The sequence below is a fragment of the Vulpes lagopus genome, chromosome 21 (assembly GCF_018345385.1).
Source record: "Vulpes lagopus strain Blue_001 chromosome 21, ASM1834538v1, whole genome shotgun sequence".
Lineage (NCBI taxonomy): Eukaryota > Metazoa > Chordata > Mammalia > Carnivora > Canidae > Vulpes > Vulpes lagopus.
This window is the reverse complement of record NC_054844.1, coordinates 27,311,890-27,333,397: the sequence shown is the minus strand read 5'-3', so window position 1 is coordinate 27,333,397 and position 21,508 is coordinate 27,311,890. Positions and strand designations below refer to the sequence as shown.

General features: G+C 40.3%; 1 protein-coding gene across 3 annotated transcripts in view; it reads left to right on the top strand.

The window, feature by feature from the left end:
* The window catches only part of TMTC1 (transmembrane O-mannosyltransferase targeting cadherins 1), a 265,261-nt gene that overhangs the window by 104,821 nt on the left and 138,932 nt on the right, over window positions 1-21,508 (top strand). For all 3 annotated transcript variants that reach the window (XM_041735889.1, XM_041735890.1, XM_041735888.1), the window contains 2 exons: window positions 18,552-18,633; window positions 20,940-21,043. In XM_041735889.1, coding sequence (XP_041591823.1) covers window positions 18,552-18,633; window positions 20,940-21,043 — 186 coding nt within the window. The remainder of the gene's footprint in view (window positions 1-18,551; window positions 18,634-20,939; window positions 21,044-21,508) is intronic.

Below are 21,508 nucleotides of genomic sequence, written 5' to 3'. Positions count from 1 at the left end.
TAACAAAGTATTTCATGTTAATTACTGAAAAATTCCAAACTACAATAATTTTGCAGAAGAAATTACAAGACATGCCTAATAACACTAAGTAGCCCAGGGTAACCTGGACTAGGGTTTTGGTACTGCCTTAGTCTGCTTGGCTGCTGTAACAAATAACCCTAGACTATGTGGCTTAATCAAAAAGTGTGAGTACCTACCACTTACATTGACGTGGATGGCACTGGGGAGGGTGTCATGCTGAGTGAAATAAGTCAGTTGGAGAAAGACAGTTATCATATGTGAAAATGCCCCAGATTCAGGATAGTCGGAGGCAATAATATGAAGAAAGACTAGGAGTCTCACGAATTTTAATCTGGGGGACAGGGGGACCGATACTCAGACTCAAACCAGACTTGGACTAGGACCCCAAGGCCTGTCTCCTCCAGTTTTTATTAAGAGAGCTAGCAGATTGGCTATAGGAATGATTAACTTTGGGAAGCAGTGAAAAACATGTTTACTGCAAAAGGTAAAAGAATAAGCTATTTACTCAAAGACGGGGGAGCGGAGGAGCTGTATCTGGAGAACAATGTGGCCAAGAGTCAGTGTGCGACTCAGGACCTCCCGTATCCCTGGCGTGCTGAGGGCTACAGTTTCAGTTCTCAGATAGGCCTATGCAGCTGGTACCCCACATGGAATATGGGAAATAATGAAAGGGGCCATAAGGCAAGGGGACAGACTGAGTGGGGAAAAATTAAAGTGAAGACAAATCATGAGAGACTCCTAATCCTGGGAAACAAAGTGTTGCAGAAAGGGAGGTGGGCAGGGGGATGGGGTAACTGAGTGACAGGCATTAGGGAGGGCAGGTGATGTGTTGAGCCCTGGGTGTTATACTCTATGTCAGCAAATTGAATTTATTTTTTTTAAAGATTTTGTTTATTTATTCATGAGAGACACACACACACACACACACAGAGACAGAGACAGAGATACAGGCAGAGGGAGAAGCAGGCTCCATGCAGGGAGCCCGACATGGGACTCGACCCTGGGCCAAAGGCGGCACTAATCCCCTGAGCCACCCAGGCTACTCAGCAAATTGAATTTAAATAAAATTTTAAAAACTCACCTTTATATAAAATTTTTTTATAAAGGCTATGTGGCTTAAACAAGAAACATTTCTTTTTCACAGTTCTGGGGCTGGGAAGTTCAAGATCAAGGTGCTGATAGATTGAGTTGTTGGTGAGTCCTGTCTTCGTGATTTGCAGATTGCTACCTTGTATCCTCACATGACAGAAAGTAGAGGGAGAAGTGGCTCTTTCCTTCTTCTGAGGGCACTAATCCCATCATGAGGTCTCCACTTTCATGACCGAGTCACCTTCCAAAGGCCTGTCTACAGACACCATCACATTAGGAACTAGAACTCCAACATAGGCATTTGGGGGAGGCGGGGTTAGAAACATGCAGTCAGAAAGTGGTAGAGAGCTCTCCAATCTTCTGTTGCACATACACATGTTTTAATGGCTAGATTCATATTATATATGCAGCTTGATCATCTTTTATTTTTACTTAACGATATGAGTATTTACACATATCAGTAAATATTCTTTTTTTTTTAAGATTGTATTTATTTATTTATTTATTAATGAGAGACATAGAGAGAGAGAGAGGCAGAGACATAGGCAGAGGGAGAAGCAGGCTCCCTGTGGGGAGCCCGATGTGGGACTCAATCCGGGGACTCCAGGATCACTCCCTGAGCCAAAGGCAGCCGCCTAACCGCTGAGCCACCCAAGTGCCCCATCAGTAAATATTCTTATAAAAAGAAGATTTTATTTATTCATTTGAGAGAGAGAGAGACCATGAGCAAGAGACAGCATGAGGTGGAGGGGAGGGGCAGAGGAAGAGGGAGGAGCAGACTCCTCACCAAGCAGGGAGCCTAACCCATCCCAGGACACTGAGATCATGACTTTAGCTGAAAGCAGATGCTTAACTGACTGAGCCATCTAGATGCCCCTATAAATATTCTTTTAAACATAATCTAGAATGATTAAATGGTATTATTCCACTGTATAGTGATGCTAAAATTTATGTAACTATTTCCATATAATTAGATAGTTAGATTGTTTCCAGCTTTTCATTAATGTGAACAAAATTGTTTCTGTGCATTTCCAATTTGAGTGTGATTACCAGAGGTTGGCGAAATGTTTTAGGTTTTGTTGTGTGATGCCAAGTTGCTATTCAGAAAAAAGTACATGGTGTTATACAAATGTTCACTCCCATGAGAAGTCCATGATTTTATCTGTCTCCTGGAGCCCATGTCAACATTGTATCCTATTATAGTTTTCAAAACTTTAGTATTTGTAAATAATGAGATGCTAATGTTCCTTATATAAATTCTTTAGACTATCTCAGATTTGTTCCCAAAGATGAATTTGTAGATGTCTCCTTGCTTTTAGATACCACTTCTTGTTACTGTTGGCATCTGTATTAAGTAAGATAACACCAGCCATGAGCATGGCTCACATGTGATAGAAGTTTATTTCTTACTCACATCAAGTGTGAACTAAATATTCTTGACAGGTGGGCAGCTTACCTCCACACTGTGATTCAGGAGTCCAGGCTTCTTCCATCTTGTGACTTTTACTTCCAAGCAGTGACTTTGCATTACTGTGCTTGCCTTCATCACACAGGAACAGGAAAATGCTTCGGGGTTGAAATGCAGGAAGATGATATAGGCCAGACTTGGAAGTGCTGCTGTTACTTCCATTCACCTTCCTCTGGCTAGAACTCAGTCATGTGGTCGTTTTTAACCACAAGTGAAGTCGAGAAGTTGTGTGCTCAGGAAAAAAGTAAACAGGATCTGGGGAACAGCAAACCAGTCCTTGTTACAGTGTACTTGTATTAGCATATCTGCCTGGTTTGATTATGTTTTAGGGAAAAAAATGGACAATTGTGAGTTAGAAACATTAGTTTGGTTGCTCAGAAGCAATTTTTGTTCATCTCTGATTTTTTTTTAAAGATTTTATTTATTTATTCATGAGAGACAGTGAGAGAGAGAGAGAGAGAGAGACAGAGAGAGAGAGGCAGAGACACAGGCAAAGGGAGAAGCAGGCCCCATGCAGGGAGCCCAATGTGGGACTCAATCCTGCTTCTCCAGGATCAGGCCCTGAGAAAACAGCTGAGCCACCCAGGTTGCCCCATCTCTGATTTTTGTATGTATAAGCTGTTAGAGGAAGTTGTTTAGTAGACGAGTTTCTGATTATTGCAGAAATATTAGTTTTATTAAGTTTGTAGAATAGTATAATGATAGAAGTAGTGGTCTTTGGCAAATGAAGAAATTAAATCATGTGGTTGTGTAAAAATGGCTCATCCAATATGGATTAATTCACATCTCTTATTTGAATTGTTCATGGTCCTCTGCATATTTTATAGCACATTTTATGTATAGAGATAACTGCAGAGTAAGTGTCTACCAGTGAATAGGCCCATTGGTGCTGTGCAGATATGGTAAATACAAAGAAACAAAACAACATCACAGTGTGCAAAACAGCCATCCAGGAAAAGGGTTATTCATGCTGCAAATTTTATATTACTTTTATTTGCAATAACCTTGATCCTGAAATCCATTAGTTTGAATGAGTTAAGAAAGAAGAACATAGTGAAATTAGATGTCAGCCAATACATTTATGCTATTTTCTTGAAGGTAGACCTGAAAAATCATAAGGGCTTGGAATGGTAAGTGATTTTAGGCAGATGGGTATGTTTCCCTGTCTGTACCTCTATTTCCACAAAAGGACCAGAAGGGCCTCACATGAATTGTCTTATTTTGGTCTGTAACCAAATCACATTATACAAGGACAAGATGTTTTTCTTTTTTGCACACGGTAGTGTACCAGCCAGCTCTGTCGGGAGTTAATGATCCCCCAGCTGTCCACACTGGTGAGGCCTCTCTGAAGGCATCCATCCAGCATGTATGGGACATATTTCAGTTGGCCACCTAAGGGTACCCACCTTCTATTGGCTGCTCATAAAGTGCTTGTTAGAGAAATTGCAATCAAGCATAATTCTTAATCACCTGGCTAATAGAATTTCACTGGTTGCCATGTCCTCACATCTTGAAGAGAGGCTGTGCCCAGTCTGCTACTCCTGGAGTTGGCCTATCTTTGATTTGAAGGCCGAGTGCAGATGGGACCCCTAGAAACTGCACACTGACTGACCATGGCAGGAATCAGGTTTCCTATTTGGGCAAGGGATGTGTCAAAATAAGTTCTTCTGGAGTTTGTTTTCCTCATGATGAACATCTGTTGTTTTTGTCAGTCTGAAGTATTCACTTAATATTCATAATCTGGTTCTTTTACGTGAATAGAAGATCATTGAACAGTGGAAAAATCTGCTTTTAGTGTGGTGTTTTTAGTAATGGGGCCCAGGAAATTGGAACTTAGTGTTTATAGAGAGTGCAAATGATTTTAAATAGTTCTGTAGTCATCAAGCCCTGTGTACCAGGAAAAGACAATAAGAAAAAGAGTGGCGTATAAGATAGAAAAGCTTTCATAAGATTTCAATTAAGTCTCACCAGTATATAAAAAGAAAAATGAATGTGTAATATTTACATATGGCAGAGTATAAACAGATAAATGTATCAACATTATAGGTCTTGAGATTTTGGATCTTTTATTTTGTTTCAATATTTGGTTCTGTTTGTTCACAGCTAAGATTGATCATTTTAGGCACCACTGTGTCTATCATTTATAGACATGGTGTATTTTAAATCAAGACTGTCAGATTCCTTTTAATTTCTGGTGTGTGTGTGAATTGAATTGAATTTTTAAAATATTAACCTCAAAAAAATAAAAAATAAAATATTAACCTCTACTGTAATCAACCAGGCAGTTTTACAGTCTAGTTAATAAAGTCATTACAATTCCATTGATTGCACATATAGCAAACTCAGTACAGTCTTAGTAGTTATTAAACTCTTTTTTCTCCCTGTGCTCCTTTTCTTATATTACTTTAATAAAAATGCCACTTTAAGAATACCTTATATTGGCTTAGCCAAGTAGAGAGGATTGGTCTGACAGTTGGAAAGTGTGGGTGAGAAAATTCTAGTTCATATGTTTTCAGAATTAACAAGGTCAACCTATTAGTAAATATCTTCCACCAAAGAAACACTTGTTTTTGATTAAACTCTACTTCATAAGGAATAGCATGTCATGGATAAGAGGTTATATGCGGTGGTGGTGTGTGCGTGTGTGCGTGTGCATCTGCACTCAGGTGTGTCTGTCCAAAGTGAGAAAAAGATAATGAGATAATTTATTTGATTTTTTGCAAAACTCATGGTTTAGTTGATAGTAATTAATTCTACTGTATCCTACCAACCTGCTTAGAAGATGGCCAGCTCATTCTGGTTTTCCCAGGACTTTCTTTTTTTTTTTTTTTTAAAGATTTATATATTTATGATAGACAAAGAGAGAGAGAGAGAGAGGCAGAGACACAGGCAGAGGGAGAAGCAGGCTCCATGCCGGGAGCCCAACGTGGGACTCGATCCCAGGAGTCCAGGATCGTGCCCTGGGCCAAAGGCAGGCACTAAACTGCTGAGCCACCCAGGGATCCCTTCCCAGGACTTTCTTAATTTTAGCACTGAAAGCATGTCCCAGCAAGCTCCTTAGGACTAGGCATGCTGGACTGGTTGGTCACCCTTGCCAACAATCCAGTCTTGTGTATAACACCTCTAGAATCTGGAAACGTTAGAGGAAAACTTCATACGATTTTTAATTGGGCTTGAGTTCTGGTTTAGGAGAGGAAAAATGTGTTCGACAGTCCTGCATTGGGCCCTGATAATGGTGGGATTTGCAAAGATAGTGTTAAGACTTAGATGATTAAGAATCTTTAAAATTTGGTGTAATGAACTAAATTCTTACTGTATCAAACACCATGATGAGTTGGCAGTGGAAACTTAGGTGAGTTAATACAGAAACAAATGATGTTAGTCAGTTAGCATTAAGTTACTTTACACTTGGTTTGGTGACTGGAAATATAACAACACTGTGGTAGCGTGTCCATGAGAAAATAAAATTGCTGCTAAGAAAACGGAAACACTATATTTAGCAGTTGCTGTGAAAGTCATTAGAACAGCGAAACTGTTTAATGAGTATTAAGTAATAATGTCCAGGCTGCTGCTGGCCAATAGGGGCGGATATTTTCATGAAGTAGAGAAAGCTGGGGGTGTGTGGTGGCCAAGTGTATGACGTTTGAGTTGAGGGCACCTTTTGCTCTTTTGACAGAATTCAGACAAGGCTTCCCTTCCTCAAGGTGGATGCAGTGGGCACCAGAGTGCCTGGGTTGTTGTAGGGAGCATGGGCTGGATTTCAGCCCTTGCAGCGCACCTCTAGTCCACCTCCTCAGCCAACTACCTTGGGGAGACACAACTTGCCCCGCACATTTGAGGATCTGGCTTCAGCATCCAAGCTGAATGAAAGGAAACCAGTGAATGAGAAGAATGTTGAAAGCTAAATTCTACCTTCATCTTCTAGGAAAATATTTGGATCTCTTTCCCTTCTCCTTTCAGGAAGGAGGGAGCTGTTAGACCGTGAGGGAGGTGAGTCCTTTTTCTATACTTAACCCTTGATGAGTTCACTGATTCATTCTTTTTTTTTTTTTTTTTTTTAATGTGGCCATGAAAGACAGGCCATAGTGTTTTAGAATTTCCATTTAAGTTGTGGTCACTACTCCAATAATGGCTACTTTGGGTGCCTTTATATTCTGGGTACTGTGTTGAGCCACTTACATACCTTGTCTCATTGATATCCTTTCAGTGAACCTGTAAGGTAGAAATTAGGGTGATCCTTTATGGCTGAGGCACCTGAGACCCAGAGAGTTTGAAAGGTTGGCTAGTCTTCCAGTTGGGAACTGAACAAGCCAGAATTCCACAAGATGGGCTGGCCCTCTGTCACAGGCACTATCTTTTGTGAGCTTAGTGTGAGAGACCTTTAGACCTCTGACAACCAAGGCATCATATACAGAGATGATTAAAACTTAGCACACTGTGATATTACATTCTTTTCTTTTCTTTTTTTTAAGATTTTATTTATTTATTCATGAGAGACACAGAGAGAGAAGCAGAGACTCCCTGTGGGGAGCCCGATGGTGCAACTCAATCCTAGGACCCTGGGATCATTCCCTGAGCCAAAGACAGACGCTCAACCACTGAGCCACCCAGGTGCCCTGCAACATTATTTTCTGAATGTTGCCTTTGAAAAATTTAAATAAATATAATTAGATATGAGTATACATATGAAAAACATGACTGGGACTGGAATTTCTAGTTCCTTTGGCAATTTTCTTACTTCATCTTTCCGTGTTATATTTTAAAATGAGACTCCTGGGCAGCCCAGGTGGCTCAGCGGTTTAGCGCTGCCTTCAGCCCAGGGCCTGATCCTGGAGACCCGGGATCAAGTCCCAAGATGGGCTCCCTGCATGGAGCCTGCTTCTCCCTCTGCCTGTGTCTCTGCCTCTCTCTCTCTTTGTGTCTCTCATGAATAAATAAATAAAATCTTTGTTAAAAATAAAATGAGATTCCTATCTAGAAGTAAATTAGGAGAGTTTTAAAAATGATGCAACCAAAAAAAGCATGCATTTGAAAATAAATTACATAGACTTAATTATTATGTGTTCCTAACTTCCGTAGTACTGGAATTTTACACAAGCATTAAAACCATGACAATTATCTGAAAATGAGTATTTCTGTGTTATGTATATTCTGTGCTAAGAGCCACCACAGTTATTATTTCTACTCTGAAATCGTAGTTACAGCTTTCTCCTTAGGAGCTTTCAACATGTGTGAACACTGGAATTTAAAAATAAAACCAAATTGCCTAGAGTTGGACCTTAAAAACTAAAACGTTTTAAAATATGTGGCATATTTTAAAGTGTAAAAAAGAATTCCAAGTGAAATAAAACTTGAATCCCCCTAAAGTTACATTCTTGTAGGAAATGAGAATTTTAAAGGTGTTTGCCAGGGCGCCTGGGTGGCTCAGTCGGTTAAGCAGGTGCCTTCAGCTCAGTTTGTGATCCCAGAGTCCTGGGATCAAGCCCCATGTTGGGCTCCCTACTCAGCAGAGAACCTGCTTCTCCCTCCCCTCTCTGTTCTCCCTGCTTGCACATGCTCTCTCTCTCTCTCTCTAATAAATAAATAAATCTTTTTTTTTTAAAGGTGTTTGCCAGGATTGTGCAGGAATGACCAGTGGCCCCCTTTCCAGCCCTTTCAGTTCTGACGGTCAGCCCTCTGACCTTCACTATAAAGGGTGTTAGAGTTTGGAGCCAGGGAAATGGGCTGTACTCTGGATAATTTTGGACCAAGGAAAGGTTTCTCTTCTCCTGCATCAGCCATGCTTATCTCCCTGTGAATGGTGCTGTGTTTTCTTACTTAGGCCACCTATCTTGACCACAGCCCAGCCTTGGCTGCTGGGAAGTGACCTATCTCAGGAGGAGCCATGGTCTCCAGGAAGCCCAGGTAGCCACGTGTCCTCCTTGGCCTCTGCATGAACCCTGTGCGTGAACCCACGTGTACCAGAGGGCTTCTGGGTTTACCTTCTGTTTTTAGCAGTTGCTTCAGACCATGCGCCAAAGGCCCTATATTGAAAGCTGGATTGGAGACAGTGGCTTCATAAAAGGTTTAAGCGAGGCTTCCTCCTCGGCATGTCTAAAATCTAAGCTGTCTGCATCTATAGCACAGACCCTAACCTAAGTTACCCAGGGACAAGCATAAAAATGGGATAGAGTCCCAGCTGGGCCAGCCTGGCCTGTGTTTTACATGGATGCAACAAGTGCAGGAGAGGCCAAGAGAGGGTGCAGAGCTACAGCACACGATGACTCCCCACCCTTCCTGCATGGTGCCCAGTCTGGGTATTGACTGTAAGGTGTCAAACACCTAGGGAAGAGGTCAGAGATGGGACCATGGTGAAACAAGGTCCTGCTCCAGGTACTAAAAGTGCTCTAGGGACAAGGGTGATGCCAGGTGAGGACTGGGGAAGTCTTAGGGGAGAGGGAGCTGGCTGCCCAGGTGTGACCCCCTGCCTGTTTGTGGCTGAGCAGAAGGGAGGCAGAAACAACATCAGTGATCTTTAGGGATATTCTACTGCTCTTTGAGCTGTCATGGTTTCTGAATTCCAGTTTCACGTTTCCTCATTCAGATTTCAGATCCTTGACCCTGATAGAGGAGCATTCTTGGTACAGAGGAGGAGGGGCTGCCCATGCTGTGTGGTAGAAATCACACCTGCTTCATACTCTGTTGTTGTTGTGTGTGTTTAAAGAGCTAATATAGGTGCTTAGTTCAGGTTCTTGGCCCTTAGCTGTTATTTAAATGCTCCATGGATGTTTTTATTTCTTTCATTTATTGTTTATAGGACCTAACTCAGTGCCCAGTATTTTGCAACTTGAATATTGGTATTGGAACAGCCTGTCGTTTTTCATAGCGATGAAGTTGTAGCAGCCTTTCTCTTAATTTCCTAAATTGATCGGGTATATATGGTATCCTGAATCATCATCCTTTTGAGCACATGTTAATGACGCATTTGGACTTGAGAGTAGTGTTTGAGATTCAGGCAAGGGAAGGTGAAGACACTTAGTTGGCCGTGATAGAGAAGTAGCAGAGCATTGGTAATTAAGGGTACAAGCTAGATTTGACATTCTGACTCCTTGCCTACTACCAGTTAGACCTTAAGGCAGGTTTTTTTGAACCTCAATACTTTGGTTTCCTCATTTATAAAATGAAGATTTTAATAGTGCACAACTTCTAGGAAGGTGCTGAGGATTTATACGTAGGGACTAAGCCTGGGGCATTGTAGGCTTTGACACAGTGTCAGCTATCATTTTATTGCCCTTGTTAACAGAAAGGGTGTTTCTCCAGTTTACCAGAACAGTCCCTAATACCAAAAACACTTTTTCACTAGCTGAATTGTATTGGAATTTATCAGTCCATATATTCCAATAAGAGGTTTAGAAAATATGATTATGGTATCATTGGCTGTTTTTTATCTTCTCAGAACAAAAGTTTACTTGTGTACCCACACAACTATGCATTGCAAATAGCTAGCAGTAATCTCATTTGCATGAGTTCTTAGAGTCTCTGGTATGCAAGAAGTTTGGATGGATAGAAATAAGGGGAAACCTTCAGCAAATGGTATTTGAAAGTGTGATTGGAGAAGAGATCACGTGATGCAGCTAACAGGCCTGGAATCAGCCATAATACGTCTGAATTCTGGTTCAGGAGGCACTGCTCACTAGGTCCAGATCTGTAATGTGGGGATGGTGCTCTCTCTTCTGCCAAGGGCATATGGATCATTCAAGGATTAAATATTAGACTAGACTGTAAAGCCCTTTGACTAGAAAAGGCCGTACAGTGCATCTATGTATATTCTTGTAATGGGTTTTTATTTTGGCGATTTAATATTCTGGTTAGTAGAAAGTTTTTATAGATACCAAATTAATGACCAGTCAACACAAAATTGAAATGTATTAAGAAAAGGCTTAATGCTAGATCAGACTGCTAAAGAAACATAACAACATATACCTTTCTCATTTATCCTACCATAAGGTCTCTCTGCCTACTTGGACTAGAACCTCATCTATTTCTGCATCTGAGATCTCAGAAACTTCTAGAATCACTGCTGCCTACCATTTTCCCATTAGGGGCTGCTAGGGCCTTTGCTCTTTGTTGTGGACCTCAGGGTGTTCTCAGTAGCAACATCATATAGTGACAGTTTCTGCTGGAAATCCCATTGGGTCATCACTATGTGAAGCCCTTCACCAGCTGCTCATTGCTGTCAGAATGAAGTCCAAACTCCACAGTGGATGTGATAGTCAATGGGGCCCTTGCCTGGCTCTCCAGCCTTGCTGTTGCCACTCTGCAAGTATTACATCCCAGAGCTAGAGTGAACTATTTTCCTCATCTTGCTTGCTTTATCTCGATCCTAGGCCTCTGTATCCCTGTCTTATTCCTTTTCACCTCACCTGGTTCACGTCTCATCTTCCTCAGGTGTCAGCTTCATTGTCACTCTTGGGGCATCCTTATCTAGTTCATTTTGTTGCTGCTTGCCACTTCTCTCTCTGGGGCTGGCTGGCTGGCTCATGGGTTCATAGTACAGTGACACCCTCTCAACTATGCACATGCTCTCCTTTTGGCCAGCTATTCTCACTTAGGAATTCTGAATCAGCCCGTGGTATGTGAAGCTTATATTTCAAACTGTGGCAACCATTACACGTATTAACCTTTAAGAGGATACTTGATAAAAGACCCTTCAAGAATTGTGCACTGCCTCAGTTTCATTCGTTTGAAAAACCTATACTAAAGGTTTTACTCTAGACTCATAGAAATGAAGAAGATACTGAAGATGAATGAACTTAATCATTTTTTAGTTATTATTTATTTTTTCTTGAGAGACACACAGAGAGAGAGAAGCAGAGACATAGGCAGAGGGAGAAGAAGCAGGCTCTCCACAGGGAGCCCAGTGTGGGACTCATCCCAGGACCCCAGGATCACGCCCAGAGCCAAAGGCAGATGCTCAACCACTGAACCACCCAGGTGTCCCAATCATTTTTAATTCAGTAGAAATCATTGTGTTGTTAACACGCAGAAGGGCATTTAATAAATAATCTGTTGAAAATGTACTAAATAAACCAGCTCTATTTTACTTATATGCTGCATAGAGTAGTGAATGCTTTGGATTTGGAGTGGTATCTTGCCTCTGCCACTTGCCAGCTGCAAAACCCTGAGTAAATTCTTCCTTCAGCCTTGTTCACAAGATGGGGACCAGCATGGCTCACGGGGCTGGTATGGCATTGAGTCCAATTAAAAAAGGTAAAGTGCTAAGCACAGTGACTGAGGCATGTGAAATGCATTAAGTATTCCCTATTACGAATGAATTGAAACTTTTCTGGGACTGCTAATGACAGACAAGGATGACATCACCAGAACTGAATTTTTGCTGTTACATGTAGAAGGAATAAAAGTTGAGGCCTCTGACTAAATTCATTTTAGAAGGAATATAACTTAGACTACAGATTTAATTAATAAAGCCTGAACTCATTGATCTTTGACATAGAAGGACCCTGATCTTCCGCAAATCAGTTAACATTTCTGGAGTTCATTCCCCGCCCCCTCCCACCCCCTCTCCCACCCCACCCTCACCCCCCACACACACACCTGTAAAACTGCCTTAGCTATTCTGATCTCTTCCAGTTCCCCCTATGCCTTCTCTGTCTTTATTTCCACACATTTCTTTGTAAATAACACTCTGAGCTAATTTTAAAGTTTCTGGAAGAAAAATTTACCACAGCTATGGAATGGGGTATTGTAGGTCAATTGGGGCTTTTGAATAGATAAAACTGAGAAATTCATCATTGTCTTCTTAGAATTGTTAGCTCCTTTCCTTCAGACTCTGCATTTGAATATCAAAGGACACATCAAAGGATGTTTCACTCCTCTTCAGAATGCCTTTGGTTATTAAGATTTAGATGAGGCACTTTATGGGTTCAAGGAGAGTGCATTAAAGAAGAACCCAAAGACACTTAAATTTCCTTTTGTTATTTTTGTTAAGCTTATAATCTTTTCCAATGTGAGCTGTGTCTTTGTTATTTTGGTCAACAAAACAAAACACCTTTTTTTCTTGTGTTTCAAACAAGCAGATACCTGAATTCCTATTCTAAAAAAACTCCGAATTTAATTTTTTAAAAAAATTTTGATCATGGTATAGGACCCTTTATTAGTCTCTTTTCTTACCATGAAAGAACAGGAGAAATTAAATTAGTATGACTGGTGTTCTAGAAGGAATTTTGTCTAGAGCACATAAGACAGGTAAAATTTTCCTTCTACACTTTTAGCTTCTTTGGCTGATCTAATAATTAAATTGACACAGGATCGATTAACATGAGAAAACAAATTTAATTTCCTACATATGGGAGCCCCATAAAAATATGAGACCCAAAGGCAAATCAGGTTTACAGGCCTTCCTGAGCTAAGAAATGGTGTAGGGGCCTGGGGCTTCCAAGGAAGGGAGGGGAGATAATTCGCTGGACAATAGGAAGAGCAGATGTTTGGTAATAACAGATTTGCTTGATCATACTGGTAAGTCATTCAGATAAAAGTTATCTATGGTGTAGCTTTCTATAGGATGCAGGCCCCTTCTATAAATTCTTTTAGGTAGTTAAGGGAGAGGTAAAGGTTTTTCTTGAGTTGGCTGGGTCTTGATTGCCTTCAGTTTAAAATAATCCACATACCAGAGTAGTATATTTTAGGGTCATGTATTCTGAGCCCTTTCAAGCTTTTTATAATTTATTGGCATAATATTAAAAAGTAGCACCTCTTTGTATCTGAGATGTTTGCCCCAGGAGCTCAAGTTAAGGCAAAAATTAACAGGTTTTTATAGATCCTGATGATGTCATTTTAGAATATAGGTGAGGTGCTGGGGTGAGGTCGAGAGCTGATGACCAAGAAAGGATTCTTGAGACATCTTTGGGGCAAAATGGTGGTTTTATTAAAGCATGGGGACAGGACCATGGGCAGGAAGAGCTGCTGCCCTGGGCTTGTGAGCGGTGGCTGACAATATAACTTGGGAGTTGGGGGAGGTAAGGAAAAGGGAGGTTTCAAAAGGATTTTCCTATGTTAAAAAAGACTCACAGGATCCTGGAGGCCTTGCCTTTGTCAATTAAGGTTGTTTTTCCCTCTAGCAAGGCAGTAACATTAAGATAGTTGGGAGCTTCCTGGAGGAATATTACACTCTGCCCGCATCAAGTACCTGTCAATGGGCTGCAGATTATGAGGACACTTAATTGTATCTACATTTCTTTCTGGAAGCTAGGTTATTGATAAAAAATGCTTAGGGCAGGCAGCTAGGAGAGCCTGAGGAATGTCACACATGTCCCACCTGGCGGGGGTGGGGATTTGTAGGGTGTCCGCTTCTGCTTTGTCCTCAGCTTGCCTTGTGTTCCCTCATCACTGAGAAGGGCTGAAAAGTATAATATAACATCTTCAATTAAACCAGCAGGATTGGGGGATCACTGGTTGGCTCAGCGGTTTGGCGCCTGCCTTGGGCCCAGGGCGTGATCCTGGAGTCCCGGGATCAAGTCCCCCATTGGGCTCCTTGCATGGAGCCTGCTTCTCCCTCTGCCTATGTCTCTGCCTCTCAACCTCTCTCTGTCTCTCATGAATAAATAAATAAATAAATAAAATCTTTAAAACAAATAAGCCAGCAGGATTTAAGATTAAGGGAAATCCTACCATCTAAGTGGTTTTCCTCCTCCAGCTCGCTATCTGCCTCCCACATTGAGCATTCTTATTTTGCACCCTGATCTAGCACTGAAGGATAAAGAACACACAGGGGAAAAGAAGGGGGTAGGGTGGGGTAGGTTTGAGTGGAGGCAGAAAAATATTTTGAAAATTCTATTTGGGTCTGTAAGCATTTATTGATCATTGTGTTATACATATCAATTATCTGCTGACACAATAATTCTGTGTCAACAAAGTTCAGTGGCTTAAAATAAGGAGCATTTATTTAACACTCAAGATTATGGTGGGTGACTCAGGGTGGTTGGTTGTCCTTGTCTCAGCTGGGACCTCATATGGAATTTGTTGATGAGAAGCTGTGGAGGTGAACTTCAGGAAGTCACGTCTAGCTCTGAATATTCGAACACAATCAAACTGAGAAGGAGGATGTTAGTAGAAAATTTGATGTCAGAAAAATAGAGTATTGGGTGTGGGGAAATGCAGGACATGGAATTTATTTGGGATAATCTTGATATTTTGTTTGCATACAATCAGAAATTGTTAAAAATGCAGAGTGTGATAATGCCAACCCCCCACACTAATTTTAAAATATTTTCTCATCCGCAAATACAAATTATGAAGTCTACTAAAGTGGGGGGATCTGTCAGTTAACATTTGCTTCCTCCTAATCTCTTAGCATTTTTTTTAAAAGATTTTATTTATTTATTCATGAGAGACACAGAGAGAGAGAGAGAGAGGCAGAGACACAGGCAGAGGGTGAAGCAAGCTCCATGCAGGGAGCCTGACATGGGACTGGATCCTGGGTCTCCAGGATCACACCCTGGGCTGCAGGCGGCGCTAAACCGCTACGCCACCAGGGCTGCCCTCTCTTAGCATTTCTTTTTAAAATTTCAGGTTTCTCTCTGTTTTTCTTCAGTTGTTCTTTGTGATGTCATCAATTGGTGAGGACATCCAAAGATCAGTATTTTAGACCTGAAACCATTGAGTCCAACCCATTGATACAAGAAGAAAACAAAGCTCCGTGTAGACTTGTTAAAAGTCATATAACCAGTGAATTGGAAGCAAAGGGATAGAATCCTTGGTTCCTATTCTCGTGGGGTTCCTCCATGCTTTGGTTGGTTTGTTGGGATGTTCTCTGCCTTCACAGGGAAAAACAGTGGAGACTTTGGCTGAAATTGAAAATTATCAGTGATGGCATTTGCATAGAGCCTTTTGTTTAAATGGCACTTACAGATACTGTTGCTTGTGATTTAAATGAATAGTTGAGAGAATCTGATAGAATAGCTAAATATTCTTGTTTTTTGGTCTCTTCCTCTCTAAAAAAGGAATTATATTGTTCTCATAGAATTGTTATAAGTGGTAAGTAACTACGGTTTTATTAGTTAGATTTGTCTGGCACATATTAATTATTCGGTATTTTTATTATGTTTGTTAATAATAGTATTTTCATTATTTGTTATTGTTGTTCAGTTCTACTTTATAGGCCATACATATATCACAGACCAATGGGTAAAATCCCACTATCTAATTTTACTGTGAGCTGGGGAGGAGGAAGGGATACTGAGAATTCAGCTCTTGCAGTGCTTCCTGTATGAGCTTAGGAATCTCAGCCTCTAACCTAGTGTTTACTGAAAAGGGGGCCAAATCATTTTGGCTTATTTTCTTTTTTTAATACTGGTCAACAACTAGAAATAGGAATCTTGAAAGAAATAATTTTTCAACCTCTGCTCTCTGTATCATTCTAAGCTTTCATTGCTTTGGGATGCTACATTTTAAGAGCAAATTATTTGGTGTCTGAAGGTGCTTAACTTCTTAAGGAAATGGTTTTGTCTTGGAGGAAGAATTTCTGAACAAAGGGACACTTTATAAATATCACTCCCTGAAATAACCATCCTAGTGAGCTTTCAGTGAAACAAAATGCAGAGTTTAGGAATTTACCTAAGTTTAAAATTGAACAAAATCCTAAACCCTGTGATTGGTTGTTATATAGAGAGGCAACCTCTTTTAGTGTTTTCCATTGTGTTAAAATAAACCAGCAATGGAGGGAACCGGAGAAATGAAGCTTTGGAAAGCGGATCAACCCAAGAAGCGCTTTTTCATTCAGTGATACGGCAATTTCAGAATTCCCCAGCACCTTTTCCTTCCTGCACTGCTATTCCCTTCCTGCTGCCATTTATTTTACATCTCGGAAGGGAATAGCAGAAATAATACAGGCTTGATCTTTGTTGAGTCATCATGAAAATGATAGTAATAGGCAAGCTAAGAGAGGCCACTTAGCAGTGGCTTAACCTTCTTGGAATCATAGATCCAGCTGACATGAAAAATCAGAGCCAAGGATTTTGCTTCCAAGATATACATGGATGCAAATATACACAAAATCTCGTGTTTGAATTCAGGAAGTGATGGACTCCCTTAAACGTATTTTGGGACATTAGTGATGCATCTGCATTGTGAGAGCTGACAATATCCCCGGCCTTCCTCCTTGCCTAGCTTGAGAGCTAAGGGAAAGGAAAGGTTTCAGTGCAGTGCTTGGGGTTGGATGCAGTCCAGATTTTGCTAAAAGCTGACTTGTGTTTTTTTGGGCTCACCTCATTTTCTCCACTCATTAAAAACTCTGAAAGGTCAGATCCACAGCTGTTTGTGAACTAGGAATAGGAAACGGGAAGCCAGAAGAGAGACCTGACTCTGAGTGACATTATTGCCTCCTTACAGTGCCATTTGGACACATTTAACTGATAGAAAACAGAGCAACCATATATATTTTATAAGCAGCTGTCAAGATGGACGCTTCTTTGTGATAGTAATCCACTGCAGCCTTAAAAAGGGATCTCTCTCAAAATATTCCCATTGTTTAAAGAGACTTCATTCAAATGCATATTTTAAGAGATTCTAGAAGAAATCCTCTGAGGAGAAAATGGATGGAGTAAAAGAAAAAATGTGGGAAAGGGTAGGGAAAATGGGAAAAAAGGATGAGGTAGGAAATGCTTACATGATTCCATTTGACTTTCCTTCACTTTGTAGTTTAAAACATAGAAATTTTGCATGTGGGTGAAAATGATGCACTTTAGGCTTTTGCTTGGAGTTCGTTAATAGCTTTCTCTTGCTTCCCTTTCATTGTCTTCATGAAAGCCAGCCATTCATGTGCCTTATGTGAAATATGGAGCTCCCACTTTGTGCAAATGAGTGAGCTCTGGTAGACACAGGGCCCCTCTAGAAGTTGACATTCATTTAACCTAGTTTGGTTCCAGAGGCCATAGGCAGGTGAGAAAATTGCCCACTGCATATTGGTGGGCTCTGATCCCACCACTGATGCTTACTAACTTTGTTAGGTAGGATGAATTTCTTAACCTTGGGTGACCTTGGCATCCTTTATTTTTTCAGGGGTAAGGTATTTGTGAGATAGGGCACCTGGGTGGCTCAATCGGTTAAATGTCTGACTTTTGGGGTGCCTGGATGGCTCAGTAGGTTAAGCATCTGCCTTTGGCTCAGGTCATGATCTCAGGGTCCTGGAATGGAGCCCCACTTCAGGCTCTCTGCCCAGCAGAGAGTCTACTTCTCCCTCTGCTCCTCCCACTCCTCATGCTCATGCTGTCTCTCTCAAATAAATGAATAAATAAATAACATCTTTTTTAAAAAAGAGGTCTGACTCTTGATTTCAGGTCAAGTCATGATCTCAGGGTTGTGGGATTGAACCCATCTTGAGCTCTGTGCTCAGTGGGGAGTCTACTTAGGATTTTCTCCTCCCCCCCCTTTGCCCCTCCCCCCACTCTCTATATTTCTGTGTCTAAAATAAATAAATCTTAAAAAAAAAAAGATATTTGAGAGCTATTGTGTAGATTGAAAGCATAGTACTTCTCAAATTAAATGAAGTAGATAAACTCTTACTTTGTTTCTGATCATCCCTTTGACGAGTGTAACCATACTACAGTTGCCAGAATGCCTGGGTTATTTGGGGTAGATGGGATAGTAATACTCATAGCTAATAGTGCTAGATCCTGCTCCATATATTATTTCATTTTTTTCCCCACAACCGTTATGTGGAGTAGGTACTATTATTATCTCCTTTTCTGTAAGTGAGAAAAATAGATGTGCAAAGAAGTTTAGAAACTTGCCCCTGGTCTTCCAACAGTAAGCAGCTGGGGGGATTGAAATGCAGGTGGTCTGGCTCCAGGAGCCACGCTCTTAGCTATGATCCTTTCTAGCCTTTTTTCAAGCAACAGCTTATTCACATTGAATAGAGAGCATTATGTGTGGTGGACTCTAACACTTATTTAAGACTTTTTTTCCTTTCCTGTTTCAGGTGTCTGACAGCAAGGAGCAATAGAAATTTCCTGCTTACCATGAGGCCATTCTTAAAAAGGGCCACGTTGGTCATAAGTTATGTAAGTGTATATACATGCGTCTGAAATATCTGATGAGGAATATTTTACTTGGCTTAGAGACATGATTCAGATTATTTAATAGAATCAGCAATAGATTGTAACAACACGATCTTAGGATCAAAGAATTTACATGCCATAAATGTTACAAAGCCTTGGAAGGTATGTATGAAAGCCTCCGAGGGATATGTGAACTCAGTGACACAGACAGTGTGAACTATAATATTTTATGATTCCCTTTCAAGGTGCTAATCCTGGGTTCTTGCAGCACAAACCTGGCTATATGGCTATATTCGGTATTTATTGCTGTATAACAAGCCACCCCAAAATGTAGTGGCTTGAAATAACAACTGCAGATGTTTGCCTTGAATGCTTTAGTTGGGCATCATTGAGCTGGATGGTCCTGATGCTCCTCATGGTTTTTCACTGGAGTTACACAAGCAGGTTCCTATAACTGGCAGTTATAGATTGTGGTATCTCATTTCCTAGGGTCTCTCCCTGTGTCCTCTCTCTAGCAGGATTGCCAGGACTACTTTACAGCATGGCAGCTGGGTTCTAAAAGAATGAACCAAAAGCTGCAAGACCTTTCATGGGTTAGGCCCAGAACTGATACAGTGTATCTGCTCCCACATTGTGTTGGTCAATGCAAGTCATAGGATCAACTCAGATTAAGAGGAGGGGCAGTTGGCTTCATCCTTCTTGGGAAGAGCAGAATGCACATGCAAAGGGGGCAGGAATTCTTGGTGGCCATCTTTGGTGACTGTCACATTAATCACTTTCTTACATTGTTAGATTCAAGATTCCAAATTAGGAGACCAGTCTCTTATGCTGTTGCAGTTTCCCACAAATTTTGATAGGAAACTTACATAAAGTCTTTGACTTGTAATGTCATGTTTACGTGATTTTTTTGTTTCTTGACATTAAAACATGTTTATGGAGGAATAGTATACAAAAACTGAATGAGGGTGGAGAACCTTGGCCGGACAATCTCAACGAATGGACAAAATATTTCTCTAAAGTATTTCTCAGTATCTTTGCATAGAATTAGAATGATTCATCACTGGTTTCAGAAGTGATCTATTTTCTTAGAATTGTATGGGAATGCAAGTAATTTGACAGCACTGCTGTGATGGAAGTTGTCAATTATTAATCCTTTTGTTCTTTTAAAAATTTATTCTCAAAGTCCTTTCTGCTATTTATCTTCCTACTCTTAATTATCACAGCTTTTTTCCTCTACATAGTATTTTAGGGAATTTATATTATTTCAGGGTACTTTTCTTGTTACTGTTGTCATTGATACTTTCCATTATAATGTCTTTAAGAATTTAAATTCAGTTTGAGCAGGACATTTTGTGAGTGTTAAGATGATTTTAAATTGCTGCCTAGGCATTGTTTACTGTTGATATGCTTTTGGCTGACACCGTACATTTATTTTAGGTTTTTGGATTTGGTTATTTATATAAAGGATATTTATAAAGGAAGTCAATGATATTCATGGAAAAAAAAATCCGGCCTTAATTACCTCCAAAATTAATCCTTTAGCTTTTTATTCAAGCAAAGTTTTCCCTCTGACTTTAATAAAAATAATGTAATTGGTCCTATTGAAATGAGAATCATCTGGAACTCCCTTGTAAACAAAACTCATCCCCACAGAAATGTCTCTGCTTCTGGCTTCCTTATTCACCTTAGCAACAGAATAGCACCATTTAGTGATAGAGTTTCAGTGGGTGATACAAAAGCTGTTCCTGGGATTTGTTGAAATAACTCTTCTTGAATGTTCTGCTTCAGGGCATCCAAGGATTGGAACTCTTCACATGTGTTTATTCAAAACACAGCAGTATTATTTATTGTACTTTAAATTAACTTTCATGGGGCTGTGTAAATGGGATGGTTAAGAAAGTGGTTGGCCAATGACATGGGTTCACTTCCTGGATCTTGCAGTTTATTAGGTGTGGGATTCTGGGGAAATTACCTCTAAGCGTCAGCTTTCTCATCTACCTCTGGGGTTGCTGTGAGGCCGCAGGTGAGATGGAAAATCTTTAGCACAGTGGATAACAGCTGGTAAATGCTTGATACTGACAGCTGTAATTAAGAATTTGCTTGCCTCTCCCTCAACACCTTCATTGTTTATACTTCTCTCCCTACCCAGCTGTTTCCATCTTGCCTCCTCATCTTGAGTGTTAGGATTTTATAGAAATGCTTACTGTGAAAACAAAATATTTATAAAGCATCTACAAGTGCCCTCCAAAAGGTGGGACTTAACTCCCAGAAAACAATGATTTTCTTACCAAATCTTCTTTTCTTTGAAGGTGACTGTCGTTTTGTACTTCCGTCTGTGGATAATGGGAGGATCTATGCCCCTCTTTTCAGAGCAGGATAATCCAGCTTCATTTTCGCCTTACATTCTAACGAGGTCAGTTAACGTAATTTTTTTTTTTTTAGCTTAACGTGGTATTTATTAGATTGTTTTAAATAATCTTAAATGCCAGTTTGTCTTTGCATTTTAAGGAAAGAATGGTTTTATTCTGTCTGGGACATAGGGAGAAAAGAAACTATTATATATTTGCAATTCTTTTCAACTGGTGGTGCTGTTTTGCCAGGCTTATTGCTGATGTTCTCCTATTGATATGTATTTGCTTATTCAACAAGTATTTTATTGAACACTCATCAATAATAAATATTTACTGAGTGGCAAATGTTACAGAACAATGCACAGAGAAGCACAAAGAGGCTGATTGCACATTAAAACTCTTCATAAAATCAGTGGACAGGTTGAAAGTGGAAAGCAGAAAAAAACAATAATTTTTGCTAAGAAACAGCTAATTATGTCATACTGTTTGTCCCTAAGAGATTTAGAGATATTGGATTAAGAAGTGAT